This window comes from Meleagris gallopavo, chromosome 10, assembly GCF_000146605.3.
Source record: "Meleagris gallopavo isolate NT-WF06-2002-E0010 breed Aviagen turkey brand Nicholas breeding stock chromosome 10, Turkey_5.1, whole genome shotgun sequence".
Taxonomy (NCBI): Eukaryota; Metazoa; Chordata; class Aves; order Galliformes; family Phasianidae; genus Meleagris; species Meleagris gallopavo.
Window position 1 is genome coordinate 17,650,858 of NC_015020.2, and position 20,072 is coordinate 17,670,929.

At 41.9% G+C, this 20,072-nt stretch overlaps 1 protein-coding gene across 1 annotated transcript in view; it reads left to right on the top strand.

The window, feature by feature from the left end:
- Positions 1-215: 215 nt before the first annotated feature.
- TNNI3K (TNNI3 interacting kinase) overlaps positions 216-20,072 on the top strand; it is a 39,740-nt gene continuing 19,883 nt past the window's right edge. The window contains exons 1-12 of the mRNA XM_010716257.3: positions 216-386; positions 841-979; positions 3,342-3,486; positions 3,568-3,672; positions 4,714-4,808; positions 5,454-5,603; positions 7,145-7,231; positions 8,466-8,522; positions 9,518-9,610; positions 9,696-9,753; positions 9,873-10,067; positions 10,416-10,520. Coding sequence (XP_010714559.1) covers positions 216-386; positions 841-979; positions 3,342-3,486; positions 3,568-3,672; positions 4,714-4,808; positions 5,454-5,603; positions 7,145-7,231; positions 8,466-8,522; positions 9,518-9,610; positions 9,696-9,753; positions 9,873-10,067; positions 10,416-10,520 — 1,400 coding nt within the window. The remainder of the gene's footprint in view (positions 387-840; positions 980-3,341; positions 3,487-3,567; positions 3,673-4,713; positions 4,809-5,453; positions 5,604-7,144; positions 7,232-8,465; positions 8,523-9,517; positions 9,611-9,695; positions 9,754-9,872; positions 10,068-10,415; positions 10,521-20,072) is intronic.

A 20,072-nucleotide genomic window follows, 5' to 3' on the forward strand; every position in this document is an offset into this window, starting at 1 on the left:
TTTTTTTTTTTAAACAGAAAAATTATGCATATGGTTAATGTAGCAATCCTTTCAGTTGCCCTGAACAGTCCTTTTGTGTAAAACATAATAATGGGTCTGTTCTGGCTTACGTAAGTAATTCTCTACCTCTCTTTAGCTAAAATAATGTATTCTGGGCAGTTTTCATGTTTCAAAGGATGAACTCTGGTTAGAATGTATTTTTTCAGCTCAGTGTCATGTTTCTTGGAGTGCACTGGGACTTGGAGGAAAAGCTTCCAAGAGAACAGAGTTCAGATAACAGAGATGATCGAAAGGACTGCACTCCTGTGATCAAGCGACAGCAAGGCTGTGAACCAAAGAGGTGCTCCTGCGATCCTTCTTTCATAGACAAGCACCTCACCACCCGGGCACATCAGGCAGCACCTTGCACGTTGGACTGAGAGATTAGTTTCCTTATTTGCCATAAAGCTCTCGGAACGAACCACTGCAGTCCTGTGAGGTGGTGTGAGGAGAGCATCTGGTGCTTTTGTGGTCATAAGGGAAGCTTGTGAGCAGTTCTGACCCGGGTGTGGACTTCAGGGGCTTTTATTTTAATATGCTGGCTGGTCATTTAAACAAATGCAGGCCTTGTGTCCAGCTGTTCACCACACATCCCACCTTAGATAAGAAATATTTTTGTGAGCGTTTTAGTATTTCTGTAGATCTATAACTCAAACGTAAGTTTTCTATTGGATCTCCTCTCCCCATTTCAGCTTCAAAGAGATGTGCACATAAAGTATTACCCAGTGCAATGTTCTATCTGATTGTGCCTAAAGATTGATTTTCATGTGATATTTTAATCAACGTTGATGAACTGCTTAGGTAACTCATCTCTTGCTGAAGTTTGGAGCTGATGTGAATGCAAGTGGGGAAGTTGGAGACAGGCCTCTTCATTTAGCTTCTGCCAAAGGCTTTCTCAACATTACAAAGCTCCTGATGGAAGAAGGAAGCAAAGCTGATGGTAAGAAAAAGCATTGTAAAAAAATCAACTTTATCACTGTATTCTAATAGACAGAGCCAGGTCTTCAATATTGAGTTTCTCTTCCTGACAGTATGTGTGCATTTGTTCTTCTGTTGTCTTTGGACAACTGAAACAAAAGAAAAAAAAAGCAATTGAGGAGTTTTTCTTCACCTGTTATGTGTGCTTGGTTTGAGCTGCCACCTCATTGCATTCTGTTTCCATGAATAACTCATAGGTGACAAACAACAGCAGAAAATAAAATTAAGATTTACATACAAGGTAACGTTACTGAGACAGTACTTCAGAGAAGACTTGGCAGTGTAGCATATATCTCCAATCAAATAACTTAAATGCATAGTAAACTTCCAGTGAATGAGATACAGATGAAGGATTTTAAGTCAAAACTTCAGAGCAGTTGACTTAAAATAATTCAGATCAGACACTGCAAATGGTTCACCAACAAAATAGGAACAGAGACTGAATCTTTTCAGCTCGCCTTTCATTGTGCTACACAAGCTTCGTATCCTTCATTGTGGAATTCTTATTTACAATAAGAGAAATTGTGTGAGAGATGCGTAGTGGGCTGGACTGTGGCAAAAGTCCTCTTGTTAATTTATGCGTTCTGTGAATGTTAGGTATCAATTAAAACAAAATCCATCATCCTATGTTGTAAGCCATTTTCTTTACCTCCTGTAAGATTTATAATTACAAGCACCTGACACCATTTTTTAACTGCAAAGTGAAGGAGAAGACGCACAATTCCTTCCTCTGCCCCTCTCACACCTTGTTGTGCTGTAGAAGCTTGTGACCCTGACACCCCTGGTGTCCTTCAGGCCATTCTCTGGCTACACATTGTAAAGCACTGACATTTATTACTACAAAACTTTGACATTTATTTCCTTCTTATTTATTGCACTTCAGAATGAATCTGTCTGGCACCACATCACAATAAAAAAAGAAAGGTTAATGTCACATCAATCTATAAAGTGAAAAATAATCTTAGGATAGCAAAATAAAACAATTTCCTTTTTTCGCTCCCTTGTACATAAGGCTGCTAGAAAGGCTGGTGAAGGCAGTTAATGAAATTTGCAGACCACGAGCTTGGTAGGTTTTTTGTTTGTTTATTTGGTCAACTTTTTTTTAGTCTGAAACATAATTAATCTTTGGAATTCTCTGTCAGAAGACATCGGTGAAGGTGTAGGTTCAGTTCAGCTTAAAGGACTGCCCATTTCCGTGGGCATCCAGCGTTACTTCAGAAAAGTTTAAAACAGCATTTTATTCTAATATTCTTTTCCTTTTAGTCACAGAAAATCATGGCAAGAAAGGACCTCAGAATGCATGCGGTGTGCCCTTTGTGCCAGGGAAAGTCAGCTACAGGAAATATTTGTACCTAGCAGTTGTTAAAAACCTGCATATTGCAAGTCTGGGCACTTCTGATGGGCATATTACTCCTCAGTAGTCTATTAATATCAAAGGTTTGGTGAATTGAGAACAAAATGTCAGACAATGTGGACTGGATTTGTCAGCTCTTTCAATTATGACATCAATCGATTATGCTGTTCTCTACCTAAATATAGAAAAAAAGTACCAACAATCACAGAAAGTACATTCAGCAAATAGAGATAAGTACAGCTCTGCCTAACTGTAATATTCTACGTCTCTAATTTTGCCCATTCTAACATATAATTCCATGCTGTTTAAAAGAACACTCCCATCCTCCGAAATACGCAGTGAGGAATGTTAAGCACACGTATAATCATCCTCAGAGGGGAAAATAAATATTTAACAGAATGGAAACTCTGGAATTCCAGAAATTTCAATAAATTCTCCCTTTCCTCTTTTACTTTTTATATTTTATGTATTTATATTTTAATAGTGCCCATGAAAAATATATCCTACTGCGTCTCCTTCATTTTATTTAAATACATTTTCTCACTGCGTAGCTGATTTCATTCAGCTGATGATATTCTAAGAAGATAATATAGTGCTTAAAAACAATTACATTTGTACACGTATCCTCAGTTTGCTTAGCATTGTACCATACTGACAGCTTTCTAAAGGTGACAGTAAATGTTGTTCCATTCCTGAAAGTCTGCATGACAACATTCCGTCCTGGAATAAAGCAGTTTTGTACTCTAAGCCCAGAAAATTGTCTGGATGGTGCACTACAGTTGACCCTAAATAGTGCCATTCTGATGTGTAGCAGCTCACAGAAATTTCAGTTTTAAAGAAAAAGAACCATCAGTACTTTAAGAGGTTTCATAATATATCTGCAATGTACATAAAGCTTTTTTAAATATTCAAAACAACTTATGCTAAATATAAAATACTTCTTTTGCTCTCTTTCTGGGTGCAATGACAGTGAATGCTCAGGACAACGAAGACCACGTTCCTCTGCACTTCTGCTGTCGATTCGGGCACCATGAGATTGTCAAGTTCTTACTGCATAGCAGCTTTGAAGTTCAGCCCCACGTGGTGAACATCTATGGAGACACACCGCTACACCTGTGAGTCGTGTGGGCAGCTCCAGTTTTCACTGTTAGGGCCTAACTGAAAAGTTGACACCGTTAACAATCCTTTATCTCCAGTGCTTGTTACAGTGGGAAGTTTGACGTGGTCAAGGAAATGATTCAACTCTCAGGAACAGAAAGTCTCACTAAGGAGAACATCTTCAGTGAAACGGCTTTCCACAGGTGAGTGCTTAAAACCACCTTTAGCAACAGAATGGCACAGGAAGGTGCATGCAATGCAATGGCCAGAAAGAATCCCAGCATGGCCTGGGGTGCAAAGGCCCACAGTGCTCATCAGTTCCAACCCCCTGCTGTGTGCAGGTCGCCAACCAGCAGCCCAGGCTGCCCAGAGCCACATCCAGCCTGGCCTTGAATGCCTGCAGGGATGGGGCATCCACAGCCTCCTTGGGCAATCTGTTCCAGTGCCTCACCACCCTCTGGGGGAAAAACTTCCTCCTCATATCCAACCTAAACTTCCCCTGCCTCAGTTTAAAGCCGTTCCCCTTGTCCTATCACCACCCACCCTCGTTAACAGCCATTCCTCCTCCTGTTTTATCCGCTCCCTTCAAGTACTGGAAGGCCACAGTGAGGTCTCCCCTGCAGCCTTCTCTTCTCCATGCTAAACAAGCCCAGTTCCCTCAGCTTTTCTTCACAGAACCAAATGTTCAAGAACCAAATGTCTCAGCAACCACCAGATGAGTGAGGGATAAAGCAAAGAGCTCAGCATGGATAAGTTCACACCTTGATATAGGGAGAGGACATGTGAGTGAGGAGGGAGAGAAAGAAATGTAGGAAGGGCGCCAGGTTCATCAGCACCTCTTTGGGTAATGGCTTCTCCTGCTGTCTGCTTTTGAAGCTGGCGTTGGAGTTCTGCCCAGAAACCTCCTGGATTCCAGATGTTCTGACCTGGAAATGAGGCAGCAGAACAGAGTTTGGTCACAGCGCTGTGAGGCTGCAAAGTGCCTCACACAAAGTTAAGGCACACGCTGGAAGACAGTGTATTAATTTTGTATGCTGTGCAAAATTAATTTATGCAAGAATAATTAGAATGCTTATGAGGCAAGAGAAATGAACGTACTTGCTTTTGTGGATTAATCATGCGTTTACACATCTCTAAAAGTCCTCTACTCCAATCTCTCTGTCATTCTTCTGAAGTCTTTGGCTACCCAAAGTACTTACATTCCCATGTGCTGCAACGTTCATTTTTCCTTCCATTTTTTGCAGTGCTTGCACCTATGGAAAGAACATAGAACTTGTAAAATTCCTTCTCGACCAGAATGTCGTAAGCATCAATCACCAGGGAAGAGATGGACATACAGGTAACATCATCACCCTTATTGTGTGAATCATACCAGCACCACAAAAATTGGAAGCTATACACAGTCAGGATTTTCAAGGTAATTCACACAGTAAGTCAATGATCAGCATCCAGTTACCTCTCAAAGAGATCTCAATTTATTTTTTTTTTTCCAATTGATTTGGCTAAAAGGCACAGAAAAATACTAAGAGCTCAGTTAGAGTGAGTCAAGCTCATTAGCCTGTATATGAGTGGTAAAACCTGATGTAAAGTGATTGCCCTGCAGCAGGGCTTCTAAGCAGGCTGAAGAATTGGGCCTCAGTGTTATTCTGCTAGGGAATGTGGGGTGCTGTGTCTGAAGGGCTGCCCTCCTCATATCCAGACAGCAGATAAAGACAAAAAGAGTGGCTTCTTTGTTTCTACGAGCTTTCCTTGCATACAAAGTTGTTCAGTGTGATTTGCAGGTGGGAGAGTAAACACTGACACATTGCATAGCAGGCAATGGATCGGTTCTTGCAGTGCAAATTTGTTTTCAGCTGCTGCCTCGGGTGTTTGTTTGATAATATATTCCTTTATCAGGTAAATCGGTCTGTGCTCCATAGGTGTTGGCACAAGTTCTAAGATACGTTCTGACAGCTGTGCTTCCCACACGTCTCTGATGTTCTAGGACTGCACTGTGCTTGCTACCATGGCCATATTCGTCTGGTGCAGTTTTTGCTGGATAATGGAGCTGATATGAATCTGGTCGCTTGTGATCCCAGCAGGTCCAGTGGAGAAAAGGATGAGCAGACCTGCTTGATGTGGGCTTATGAGAAAGGTATTTCTGTTTTCTGCAGAAATCTACATAGGAACAGGACGGGCAGGAGATAGGAGTACAGAATTACCCCTCGGGCCCCATTGACTGAGTGCTCAGCAACTGCTTTTCGCTTCCTGGCATGAAGGGTCGTATCAACAAGCCCTTGTGTTTGTCTTCTCATATATCAGTTGTACAACAGTTTAATTCAACACAAACTCAAGGACAGTGGTATTTATGCGCTGCTAAAACAGCAATCATAGAGCCTGTTCAGAAAAGGCCTGTGGGATGTGCTTGAGGAGTTTTAATATTATTGCTGAAGGAGGCATTACAAGGAACAGTACATCAGGGCCAGCAATCTTCATTTCTTGTAAGGTCTGAGCAGGGAATCTCCCCTTGCTGTTGTGCTGTGCCACACGTTAGCTGCACATTGGGTTCTGGCAGCAGGACCATCTGCAGGAGGGGACTCTGTGAGAAGAGCCCAGGATTTGAAAGAGAATGGTTTTAAACTGAGACAGGGAAGCTTTAGGTTGGATATTAGGAGGAAGTTTTTCCCCCAGAGGGTGGTGAGGCACTGGAACAGGTTGCCCAAGGAGGCTGTGGATGCCCCATCCCTGCAGGCACTCAAGGCCAGGCTGGATGTGGCTCTGGGCAGCCTGGGCTGCTGGTTGGTGACCTGCACACAGCAGGGGGTTGGGACTGGATGAGTGCTGTGGGCCTTTGCAACCCAGGCCATGCTATGATTCTACGACCTGCCCATGCTGGAGCAGAGCCAGCTTCTGATGCTCCAAAGGGGATCCATTTCTATGGAGCTGAGCTGTGAGCAATGCTGGGTGCACCTCCGGGGAAGCAGGATGAGGGAAGAGGAAAAACTTCTGTACAACAGCAGTGGAAAAAAATGCAAGTTCAATTTTGACCCTCCAAGGCACTGCAATTCTGTCATGAGAATGACTGTGATTAGTAAAACAGACTTCAGGGCCCTTTTAAAAACATCATGTTGGCAAAATATTCTGCTCAAAACATACTGAGGGGAAATTCAGCTTTGAAATGTTTAGAAGAGACTTTTGAGCATTACCAAGCAGAACTTGGCACATCAGGCATCCAAGAGATGGAGCGCAATGTGCTCACACAGCTCTGCTCCTCCCCAGAGATCAGTGAGCACAGCAGCTGTCTGCAGCAATACGGAGTGCACGTCTGGTGCACTTTGGGACGTAACCCTGGAATACTTTCAGGCACTGGATTCCCTTGCATGGCTTATTGAAAGCTGTGATCCACCTCCATTTAAGGATTTCTGAAGCAGGTGTTTTTTCTATTGCCACATATCACATTACTGTTAGGCAGACTCACGAAAATAACTTTTTTACTTTTATTGGCTGATATTTCCCTATATTTCTGTAATTAAGAATTACGTTATGTTGTAGATGAGCACTGTTTTATCTTCATTTACACGTTTTAGATACGCATAGTTCTGTTTTTGTATGTAAAATCCGTGGATTCTGTACAAATGTTTGGGTATTTTAGTGACAATTGAGCCTACCTGCGAGTCCTCACACCTCCTTTCCCAGGTCATGATGCCATTGTGACCCTTCTGAAGCACTACAAAAGGCCTCAGGATGAATCACCCTGTAACGAATACTCACAGCCTGGAGGAGGTATGGTCTGAGAGGTCGCTTAATCCCAACTGAGTGCTCTGATCCAAAGAGCACTGAATCCTGGGAGTGTTCCACTGATGATAGGGAGCTTTGGATCAGTTCTGTCTGGCATAAAGAAAACTAGTGTCATGAAAATCACCATTTCTCATCTTATACATTGTCTACTTCTGCCCAAATTCTCCCTTTACCCTTAAATAAAATTATCACTTTGTATTGCTCACTTGAAAGAGAGGCTAAAAGCTGAAAGGTGGTAATTCCCCAGCAACTACTTACACCTTTCTACATCCCTAATACTTTGTTTAGCCATTCTCTTTTTGCTGTCTGCCTCTGATAGTTTTTTCATTACCAATATTCAGTGGATCTCCATACTTGGTCCCCTTCATATTTTTTTATATTTCAATATCTAAGTCTCCCTTGGGAAGAATTTATTACCCTGTTTGCTACAAAGTTACTCATTTTTATTGGCTTCTAAATGCCAATGACACAAATAGATAAAAAAACATTTTACAGTGAACTGAGAACGCTGTCTGCAGAGAAAGTAAATGTATTGTACACTGCGTGTTGTCCAGGTCGTTGGTTCTTCCTACCATGGAAATGGGAACAGCCCTACAGCCAACAGCAGGCTCTGTCTCCTTCCTACATTTCCAGCTCTGCAGAGCTGTTTCACCTCTTCCAGGTTTAGGCTTAGGGTACCTGGAATGCATGTAAATCTACAGGAAACTGAGTTTATGCACGCACTGGAAACCCCTTTGGTGTTAACACAGCTGAATTTTTAATGCTGACTGTTAGAAATAATTCAGCTTCCATTTAAGCAGAAGAACAAGAAGTGATGGTTTTGGTACACAGGCAAATCTGAGGTCTTTTGAAAAACCAAGTCAGCGAACTGAGCAGAGCCATTTGCCGGCAGCCCAACTATCAGAATCCTTTATCTGATCTGAGTGCCTTTACAAAGCCTGGCTGATACAAAAGACCACAGTTTTTGCGTTAGGTCTTTTTTATGTTAGCAGAAGGTGGTATTGTTCAGTGTTCAGTAAGGCTAATGACAAACTGCTCTCAAGAATTCAGCAGTATAACAAGTCACAGACCTACATGCGTGTGTTTATATATGTTTCCATCCTGGTGTTTCTGTTGCAGCTTTTCTTTAAGCAGTCATGGCCTTGTTGGTCTGTCAGTGTATTTATCAGTACGCTTGCACATCAGTGTGCTTTGAACTAATTCTGTTCTTTTATTTCAGATGGTTCCTACGTGTCAGTTCCATCCCCTCTGGGAAAGATTAAAAGCATGACTAAAGGTATCCTCAGTGACCAGGCAAAACTCAGAGCTTTGTATTCTTTTACCCAAGGTGCTGTTCAGCCTTAACATGCCGTGCAAGGCTCACAATTCCTGGATTTCTTCTTCTTCACAAACGCGGCACTGTGCGTGGCAGCAGCTGCGTTTCCCTGGGATAGCTTTAGGAAATAATTTGTTCAGATGTTTTCTTCTCATTGTCTGCCAAGGTTCTGCGCAGCACAATTCCTATCTTTATCTTATTTTAGCTTACATTAGTAAATATATATTACCTTTTTTGTTTGTTTTGTTTCGGAGAAAAGGATGCTGCTGAGATCCCCTGTAAGATGCCTGGTTGATCTTTACAAGAAAAGTTATTTCCAAAATATATTGTGTTATTCTGAAACAGCTCCAGTTAAAAGATTCAGATGAGTATCCATACTTCAAAATATATCACTTTCTATGGTCCTTTCAATTTTTCAAGTATTCACTCTGCATCTAATCAAAACCTTACATCCTTCACATAGCAGCATTTACATCCACTGAGAAATATTCTGATGAATTACATAGCCCTAAACCGAATTGCATTAACAAGGTGGAGATGTTTGTTAACTAAATTACGTTGCAAAATTCAGATTCCAAACGTCACTAAAAAGTAGATGTGGAATAACATACACTGCATTGGTGATGAGCATTAAGCATGGAGGGAAAGGAAATTACTCTCCATGTGAAGGATTTTATGCAATCCTTATCCAGCACGGGCAGAATATGCTTGTGGGACAGTGCTCATTGGTGATGAGATTTAAACACAAGGAACAAGGCAGCTGTAAAGTCGCAATTACTTCTTTGTTACTGGGGTTTATTGTGGTTACTGAAAGAAAAGGGGACGGGATTACCTGCCAACCAATTTGCAGGAGGAAAGACAGCATTCACTGCGCAATGGCTCTGTGAAGTTAAACGCTGATATTCTGCACCTGTAACCCTGCGTTCCACCAGTAAGTCAAGTGCTTTCTTTTGCAGAAAAGGCAGACGTGCTCCTCCTCCGTGCTGGTTTGCCATCGCACTTCCATCTTCAGCTCTCTGAAATAGAGTTCCATGAGATCATTGGCTCAGGTACCAGGAATAAGAAGGCCTCCATTCTAAGTGTTTCATGTTCAGAAGGAGTATCTTTACGCTTACTTATCTTAAAACATTTCAGGGTCTTTTGGAAAAGTATACAAGGGGCGATGCAGAAATAAAATCGTAGCAATTAAACGGTAAGCTTACCAGGCTTCCTCTCTGTTTGGCTAATTATATCGTCTGAAGTATTAAAAAAAAAAAAATAAAGACTTTATGACATTCTTGTCTTATCAACTTCTTCCATGTCAATTCTAAGCTATCGAGCCAACACCTACTGCTCCAAGTCTGATGTGGACATGTTTTGCCGTGAAGTTTCCATTCTCTGTCGGCTGAATCATCCATGTGTCATCCAGTTTGTTGGGGCGTGCCTGGATGACCCAAGTCAGTTTGCTATTGTCACTCAGTACATCTCTGGAGGATCGCTCTTCTCCCTGCTTCATGAACAAAAGAGGTATTCCACCTGTCCTTTGCAAGGACTCGTACAGAATTTGGAAGACAAATGCATGTGTACTGACGTGAATCCTTTTCATTTTGGATTAAAATAATAGTAAAAGGAACACGATTGGAAAAAAAAAATGGCTTTGCTTCAGAGTATTGGGTGAACAAGGGAAATTAATAAGTCATCAAAAAATGATTTAGTCATTTTATTCTATTATATACATTTACAATACATTATGTAACATTATTTTGTATTTAAAATGTTGGCAAAGTTTCGTAATTTCGAGATAAGAATAATTTGCATATAGCTTTTGACTGTTTATTAACTTCGAATAATACTACATTTTTTCCTAACATATAGAACTCTTGATCTGCAATCTAAGTTGATAATTGCTGTAGACGTTGCCAAAGGAATGGAGTACCTCCACAACCTCACACAACCTATCATACACCGTGATTTGAACAGGTAAAAAATGTCTTTCTTTATTCTGAAAAGTCAGGGAATAGTGAAACCTCAACGCAACAGCAGTGGTCTGCAGTCCCACCTGTGTGGTATCTCACCGAGACTGGGGGAGCTGGAAGGAAGGAAGGAAGGAAGGAAGGAAGGAAGGAAGGAAGGAAGGGTCTGCTTGCATCAGCTGGACTTGATAGCTGGCCATGATACTTTCACATTTACTGGAGGCTTTAATAGATTGAAATTGAATGACACACAAGTAGTCAGCTTCTGTGATTCTGTGCGACTTCTCTTTACTTATTTCTTTATTTATGTCACTGACAGATTTCTTATCGGGAGCTTGCAAAATATTTACACCCTATTTGCATATATTAATCCTGCATATATTAATCCCACAAGATAAACAATATATGCAATGCGCTGTATCCCCCCAGTAGAGTTTTTTTAATCCAAGGCATTAGTTAATTATTTTCACCAGCTTCTGTTCCTCTGAAAATTAGGGACCTCGTTTAAAATAGCCACTTGTCACCCTGTGGTCAATAGTAGACTCCCCTCCCATCAGTCTTACCTGCCTGTCCTGAAAGAGGAGGGCCATCAGATGAGCCTGCACTTGTCCCAGGAGGGAGTACCAGCTGGTCTGATTAACTGCTTAACACTTACCATAGTCACACATCAGGTAGATCTCAGCCCAAGTGTCAGCTAATGACAATGTCACTGACAAGGAGCAGAGAATCTACATGAGAGCCAGTTATCCACGCTTCCCTCTGGAAGTGAAACTGAATTGAAAAATAGCTGTTATGGGAACTTCCTCAGTCACACTTGCTGAATTTTCAGTGAAGGATGAAAATGTTAGAAAATGGTGTTTTCTTACATTTGGCACACTGATGTTTAATACTCGCTAGAAATGGGAAACATCTCTACTGAGAGGATTTTTTGTGTCAGGTCTATATCAGAAATCACTTCAGTGAACCATTCTGTGCCAAATTCTGCTTTGGTGGTAGACCAACCTATAGGTATATACAGAAGAAAGCAACCAGACAAGGAGAGCCAGAGCTGAACAGCTGTTGCACATTTTAGCCACACGGATTGCTTGGAAACAGCTCCTTCATGTATACATATGATCCCTGTGACAAGGAAGCCTCTACTGAAAGAATTTTTAAAAGCAGGGTGAGATGAGTTACAAAGTGTGTTTTCTTCAGTGTCAGACAAATGTCTTCATTCCCCTTCAGCTTTACTACTTGTTGTAAACAACGTTTCAGAAGTGTTTGTTCTGTTTATGTCTCAAGTGACCAGTCCTGCAGAGTGGTGATGATAGAACAAAGAACTTTCCCACACCTTGCTCCAAGTTTCCATTTCCTAGTGGTAGCCAAGCTGCACTGAAAGATTACCTGTGAAACACTCATCCTTTTGGGAAAAGGAGATGATTTTTTCCCCTTGCTGAGTGAAGAAGTAAATTAATTGTGAGGCTGTGCCTAGTTCGGGGTTCTGGTATCAAGTTGCATAGAAAGATAAAAGAGTAAGAAATCCATTTTGTGGACATTGGCATCTTCAAGAGAACAGCGTGGCAGAGTTCCTTTCTTGCTTCCAGTACAATGACAGCACTGCAAAGGACACCTGTAAATTAAGGGGTTTCAAATCTAACATCTGTCCCCTACAAACGAAAGCTTTCTTGAGATTTGAAGCTTAACATGCAGTGAGTAGAGACGGCTGGATACATGTACAAGAACATCACAGAGTGCAAGCCAAAGCCCATCTCTCAGCGTGCTGACTGCCTTTCGATGACGCCAACTATTGCTCCTTCGGTTCCTGCCTCCCCATCTCACTGCTTCTCCTCGGTGCAGAGGAGAATATTGTCCTTTGCAGCTTGTCATTTTGGAGACTTATTCCTAATAGTGGAGTCCTGCACGTAATTCACTGGTTCCTTTTCTTGTCCGTTAGATTTCCCACACACATGTTTTCTTCTGGAAAGATGGATGCAAATACTCTTTTAAATCAGTTTGTTTATTTTGGTGTTTCATTTTAATTTTTTAGTTGTGAGATTCTCGGTTTATTTACAGCTTAGCACTATAATTTCAAAATAACATTTTGTCCTTTAATAACTTGATTTCCCTTCCTTTAATGGTGTTGTGTTTTTTGCATTTCTAAGAGTTAAGATCCAGGCAATGGCTGATATCTGAGTTCTTGGTGCATACAGAAAAAAATCTGTTCTACATTTTAGTGAAAATGGTCTCACGCTGTGCACGTTCCAGGGAAGATTAGTGAAATACCTGACAGTATCAAGTCATGAGGGTTTTACATACAAGTACATCCTCTTGGAGAAGACAAAACATACTTCTTAGTTCTGCAGCTCTTTTAGTCAGAAATTCTGCATGGGAATTTTAGGGCTTTGCTGCTAACAGATCAGCTGTAGGCTGTTTGAACACACAACTTTCTGCCTTTGATTATTATCATTTTGCTCTTACAAGGCCTCCTGTATAAGTCGTGAGCTTTAAGGTGGGCATTCAGTTCTTCAGTTCCAGCCCAAGTCAGGAATGCCGGCAGCTTCTAACCATGCATCCTTTTGGCAGTGACTCTTAGCCCATCTCGCAGTACCGGGTCTGGATTAAGAGCAGACAGAAACTGCTGTTACTAAAAACCTGCTCAGTGAGGAAGAACTTGGCACTGGACAGAGATTTTTCTACCTTAACCTTTCCTTCTCAGAAAAAATAATAATAATAATTATATATATATATATAGCTGTTAACAGCAACATGGCTTCACCAATCCTAAATACGTGAAAATGTTGGGGGGAAAGGCTGGTTTAGGCCCTACTGAGTGTCCAGTTTTTAAAGCAAAAGATGGACTCACTAGAATTTGCTGTGCACGGAACAACCTGTCCATCAACCTGCAAAAAATGACCAGCAAGAATGACTACTTACTACCCCATGTTAATTTTCTTATGTACCTCTGTAATGCAATAACCCTAGATTGTGCACTGCACACCATTAATGCCTACTCCCTGTTGTCCTCCTCCTGACCCTGAAGATTCCCCTTTCCTCCCCCCATTGTCTCCCACTTCACACACCTCGAACTTCCCCACTGTGTCTCCTCCATAGACCCACACCCCTCCACCATTTGCTTTCAGGCCCCAGTGCTTTTATTTTGGAGCTGGAGTTCTTTTCTCTGTCATGGCCAAAAGCCCCAGATGCTACAGTCTGGGTAGTTTTTAAGGCCAGTGAAGATCCAAACCGTACGGCTCATCTTCGTGCCTTGTCACTGCTGTTGCCCAAATGGTTCTTCAAGGAAGGATTTTTAAATCATATTTTCCACACCCAAAAGGGAATCCAAAAAGTGTATCACTGCCTCACAGAACTTATGTCAGATCACATTAGCGAGGGTCAGAAGATAAATTAGCTGCAAGGACATCAGCGTGGCTGATGTGTAGTGCTGAGAGTGGCTTAACTTTTTAGTATGAGAGCAAACGCCGTGTTTGCAGCATGAGTCCCAGTCAGCCCACAGACACAATTTCTGTGTGAAAATCTTCTTCATAATGGCAGAGACAGACTGAGAATGAAATTCTGACCCTCTCGTGTTAAGCTCTGCCAGTAGCTTCACAGGAGTTGTATTTCTTTTTTAACCTTAGATTTAAGGTTAACCGTATGACCTTCTTTGTGAGTTCTGAAATCTAATGCAATGCACATAATGCATTAAATGAATCTGCAGCACGTCTTGATGGAACAGAGAAGAAAATGAATCTTTCATGTCTCTACCCTGGGAAAGGGGTTATTCTGCCATTCTGAGAATAATTGGGAGTTCTATTTTGCTTTCCAGGTCTGGAAAAAGAAGTTCTGACAGCCATCAGCAACGGTGACATGTATCGGCTTATTACTCCTTATATCAAGTCTTACAGTGGTGAGGGATTGTAGTCACAATGATTATAGCACTTTAACAAAAAAAAGAGACTATTTTAGTATCAATTTAATTTGAGGCGTCGGAGCTGAACACGGCTGGGCCCAGCCTTTGAGCGACTAACCCTCATTTGATGGCTGCAAGTCTGTGAAAGTTTCCGAGAGACGGCTTAGTGAGGGAGATGAAAGGGCGGACAGAGGCCTGGTGGTAATGGGGATGGTGTCTGCAGCTGCTCTTTGTTGTAAAACCGCCTTAAAATCTTAAAATAGCAGTTGCCTTTCATTATACCAACAGTGTATTAAAGGTAGCAGGGTCTTTTCATGGCCGTGTTCTTTGGGAAAGGAGCATGCACTGAATGCTTTCTCTGTCTTTTGCCCCAGAGCAGAGAATCGCTGTGTCTGCCAGGCTGCAGCACTGCTTGCTCTTGCAGCGTTGGGGTGATTACACGCTTTGATTCTTTCATCTTTTTTTCCTTCCACTGCTTCATGAAGAGATTGATGCTTGCTCTCACCATTTCTAGCTTTGTGCGGCCTCAACAGAGGACAATTAATTTCTGATTCTGCTGAGATCATTATTAACCTTTTGTCAGCTCAGACCAGATTTAACTTCCCCTATTTCTCACAACAGAGGCTTAGTCTCTTTCTCACCATCTGTGGTTTCCAAATTTCCAAGTGCCGTTGAGGCAATAATGGCATTTGTGAGTTGTATCTTCTATACACTGCGGGTCATATATTTTTTTACACTAGAAAAATTAGTAAGTGTAGTAAGAGATTGACAAAACTGAGCCTGAGCCTGCCAACTGCTTCCAGGAATGCTCATGCACTCAGCAGGAGATGGGCTGTTCAGCACCTTTTTGTTGGAAGCTCTCATGTATGCCATGTCTGCAAAGGGTGGGAGGGCTGTTTATTTCTCCACTGGGCTTCTCCACAAAAACTGACTCCTAGGTTCTGACTGAGCTTATGAGGGCTGCATGTATTCAAGGCCTATATGAGCCTCGAGCAGATGGAAGTTGAGGTTAGGGCTCAGTACGTCTTCTTTCCTCTGAGAAATTGTGATAATTTTTGTTGCTACTGACAGAAGCCAACTTTGAACTGAAGCCACATAAAAGTCAGCAGTTACGTATGATCCACGTGTCTGCAGCCTCTGGTCAGCTGTATGTGTGATTGATGCCCTCCTGGGGGGATCTTAAAACAGCGTGTCATACTCAAATCACTTAAATATTTCAATGGAAAAAAATATATATATATATATGAGAGATAAAATCAGGTTCAAGATAAACAGAGAGAGTTGTGCCTACGTTATATGAACCCATTACATTTTTATGATGACATTTATTTTCCTGCAGTTTGGGTTCAGGTGAAGTTTGAAATCGTAGACAGTGATTTGTGGAAGTCCTGGCTGGGAGAGCTTAAATTTTATCTGCCCTAAAAACTGTAACATGCTGAAATTCGTATTCTTCACTTGATGGTTCTTGCTCGTCTCTACATCTCCAACATGAGGAAGTTATGCTTATTTGTTGAGACCATCAATATTACTTTCATTTTCCCTTCAGCATGTATGCTCTTGCCAACCTTTTCATTTCTTTTTTTCATAGATTTCTCACTCTCTTGAATTTACTTGGATCAGTCAATGTTTTGATAAATATCATGTCAACACTGTTGTGTCTACATTCACCTGCTTTTATGTTGCAATTTGCTCAGCCTTCCAAAAGCACCATACAGTGCCTGCTGTATGAAGATCTTGATCCTCAGAGTTACTGGAAGCTTTTGACCTCGCTGAAGCACTCTATGAATCTTTCCCCACATTCTCAGCTCTTTGAAGATCTGTGTTTGCAATGCTAGTTCTTAAAGCCTCGCTCCTTGTTGACAGCATGCAATTGTTGTTCTGCTCCTTTATGTGTTCTCTGCTGAAAATTAAATCAATTGGAACAGCTTCCCTCACTCAGTAAGTCAATTTTCAATAGATTGGACATACATTTTTCTCACTAAGTAACATGCTGCCAAAGGCAAAGGATATTTTGCCTTCATAGTATGATCCACATTATCATACCACATCTAGGTACGAGAGTATATGCCCTTTGTTAGCAAATACTTAATTAGCAAACATTTATTTGGCAAGGATTGTGTTTTGTCCCTTTTCTTCATTCCCTCCAGATTCTCTTGAGATCAAATGGATTTGTGAGAGTGGCCATCATTCACCTTCCCTGTTGATCTCAAAGGCTTCCTCTCTCATCAAGTATCTGTACAAAGCACAATCTCCTTTTCTTACTTAGAAAAAAAGAAAAAAGAAAACAAAGGAAAAAAAAAGAAAGGAAAAAAAGCACAGGAGTACGAGCAAGATGATATTCAACCTCTTCTCAGATTGCTAACATTTATGACAGCTCTTGTCCCTGCTGCAGGATATATTTGTGTTCTCTGACAGTATTAAAGTTGTCTGAAAAACAAGTGAATGTTTAGGATTTTGTTTTTCTGCTAGAAAAAAAGCGATACTGACCAAATTTCAGCCTATTTCTGAGCTACCTGTAAAAGTGCAGCTGCTCCCGAAGCTGCAGACCCGTTAGGATGGGACTGGTGCAGTTCTGCAGGGTGAGAGTCCTCCCCGTGCAGGGCTTGGTTTGCACCTGTGGCTCTCTCCTAAACCCCAGATGGAATGACATTTCAGTTCCCCTTGGGCCTGCGGATCCTTCCCTGCTGATGAGAATGACACAAACACCTTTCAATAGCCATAATTCATGCCACATATGAAGCAACTACCTCGGTGTTACTGGTTCTGCAACATCGTGACATTCTTGAGTGGATCTCTTCAAATGGAGACGAACGTAGCGTTTTGTTTGGGACGTGCAGTGAGTTCCTTCTTCACTGGGCTGCTGGCAGCACTTTGTCTTGATCAGGTGTAGAAACCAACAGAGCAACAATCAGAGCTTCGGTCTCGGCGATTCCTGCATTTGTTCTTCACAAGTTTGCCTTTCTGTTCTGTGTGCACATCACAAAGCCTCTCACAAGAGCTGGGACCCATACGGCTTCTTTTCAAAGCTTGATGGAAATCTCAACTCTCCTGGCATCGTTCTGCCATTGGCACACCAATCTTACGGGGCTATAAAGTTTCTAAAAATGGCAGAGGCAGCAGGGAATCACGGCAAGGATTTGAACGAGGATGAACCATTTTGAACTGCTAAGTTTGTATTTCTACACCTGAGCATACAGCACAGCTCCGAGAGGCACCGAAACCTCAGTTTGCAGGAAACTCATTGGAACTCCTGCTACTGGCACCCATGTTTTACTTGGCCAGCTTTCTCTTCTGCATACAGCCTGGCAGCACGTAATTCAGAAACATTGTTCAGGGAATAGGAAGGCAGCAGAGAAATGTCTTTAATTGGTTTGAAAGCCTGACTCGCTACTGTGAAGGCAGTTTTGCTCATGCGTATGTGCTTTTGCACTGAAAAAGTCAATATTACAAGAAAAGTAATTTGGTCACTGATGAAATCAATATGTATATGGCTCACATCAGAGTACAGAGCAATACCCTCTGAAATCAATGCCTATGGCAGGATATGCCCATTTATAACCTCACACTCATATTACAGTGATCCACTTTGAGGATAAGAATAAAGGATCTTAGAAGCTGTAAATACAGAGAAGTGAATCAGATCACCTTTTAGTCTACCTGGATACCACCTTTATTTGAAAGTGGTTATCCCTTATTTTCACAGTGTATTGACCTCAGACTATGGCTTCCCAAACTATTGTATCTCGCAGTCCAATTTCTTTTCTAAAAGACCCTCAATTGAGAGTGTCATATTGAACAAGACATGAATCTGAAATAATCCTGAAGCCTGGAAAAAAAACTGATTCAAAGCAGCCTGTTTCTGCAAACTCAGGAGTGAAAGGAATTGTTTTTCTCAGCTGGGAGGTATTGTCAAACACCTTATGTAGCAGAGATGCTAAGCTATGGCCTGAAGCAGTGATGGAGCAGCTGGTGGGAAGGCAGGGCCAGCCCAGGGGAGCTCAGGTGCGTGCAATGCAATGCAGTGCAGCTGAGTGACCGGAAGGGCTAGAGCCAGGATCCACCCCTTCCCAGACCTCATTTAAGGACTGGCAGTGGAGGTGAGGGTGTCTTGCTGGAGATCCCTGTATACCTGAGATTTTCTGAGGGTAAGCATCTTCTTTTCCTTATTTCTGTATCCATGGCTGCTTTGTGTTTGAGCAAATCCTCCCTTGCTGCAGTTGAGGATCTTGCTGCTCTGCTGTCACTGTTGCACTTTCCATCCTGTTACACCCTACCTTGTCTTTTTTCATCTGCTCTGCAAGTAAGACTGAAAAAGTCTTTTTGGTTGCCAGTCAGTTTAGGACAGAGATATCATGTGAGTCAATGAGCCTCGTTAAGTGCTGTTAGAACTATCTAATTCAGAGAATGTATCATGTAGGCCATAAGTTTGGTTGAGTAATGCCTTTATTTCATCTGGAATATCAATGTATATTCTAGACTTTAAGGAACAAGTAACCAGTCTTTTCATAGCTTACCTTTGCTTAAATTTGTAAGTGCCCTATGTCTATCAGCTTCTATCAGCTGACCTCTTGCTCTTCCCCTGGATAACCACAGGGCTCTTATACTTCATGTTAGAAGAAGGCGCTTTCCAAAAAGGTTATTTAATGTTCTGTGTCTTTTTGATGAGCTTTTCCTTCTTCCTCCTGGTGTCTCCTAGCTCACCATAGGTTTTTAGCCTATGAACTCTGATGTCTGTCTGAAGTTGCGTGGTGTGGTGGCTATAATTGAAGTTCCAAACTCTGTAATCACCTCAAATTCTGGGTGTAAATCTTGTTTGTGTTTCGCTTGCCAAATCATAGGCAACTCCATCAGACACAGCTGGCATGAGTCAAATTGGTTTTCCCAACGGGGAGTTCTGTAGTCCAGGTGGATGGCAATGTGAAAGTAGTGCAGGTGTAAGCATGCAGGTGTAAGCATGCAGTCTCTTATTGTTCCATAACCGTCATTTTCTTATGTAGAATATTTGAAACAGTGCTGCACTTTCTCTCCACCCACTGCTTCTTACTGCTGACAAAGAAAACATAATTTGAGTTCTCTGTAGAATGAGCCAGTACATCTAAGCTAAAATAGGCATTAGCAAAGGCTGTAATCGGTCCCTGCGCGGAGACGCACAAGGGAAGGCGATTCGAAGGCACGGAGGTGTGCCTGCAAATGGTGCCCTGCAGCTCCCTCTAGTGGCCGCTCTGCACGCAAACCGCGGTCCGGCCGTCGTGACTCCCTCTGGGCTTCCTTCTCTCATAGAAGTTGTAGGTAGATTATTTCCACTAACGCATGAAATTTATTGACATTACACTTGGGAATGGCTAGTTTTTTCCTTTTGATAGCTAAAGAATGCAGGCCTCTAGGACATACTGCAATTTATTACGTGGACCAGCAAAAACAGATTTGGTCTGGAATATTTAAATCAGATTATTTAGCTGTTTATGGGGGGGCAGGAAATTGCATTTCTCATGCACGTGCATGAAGCAGGCATTTCTTTCCATCCTGACTCAGAACAAAACCAAATGTTGAAATCTTGAAACATTCCCATACTATCTGGCTTTGTTTTCCCACCTGCCCAAGTAAATGAATTTCTTCTCAAGATCTCGAGCCTTGGTTTTCCCTGGGATGCGAACCTGGCCTCTGCGTATT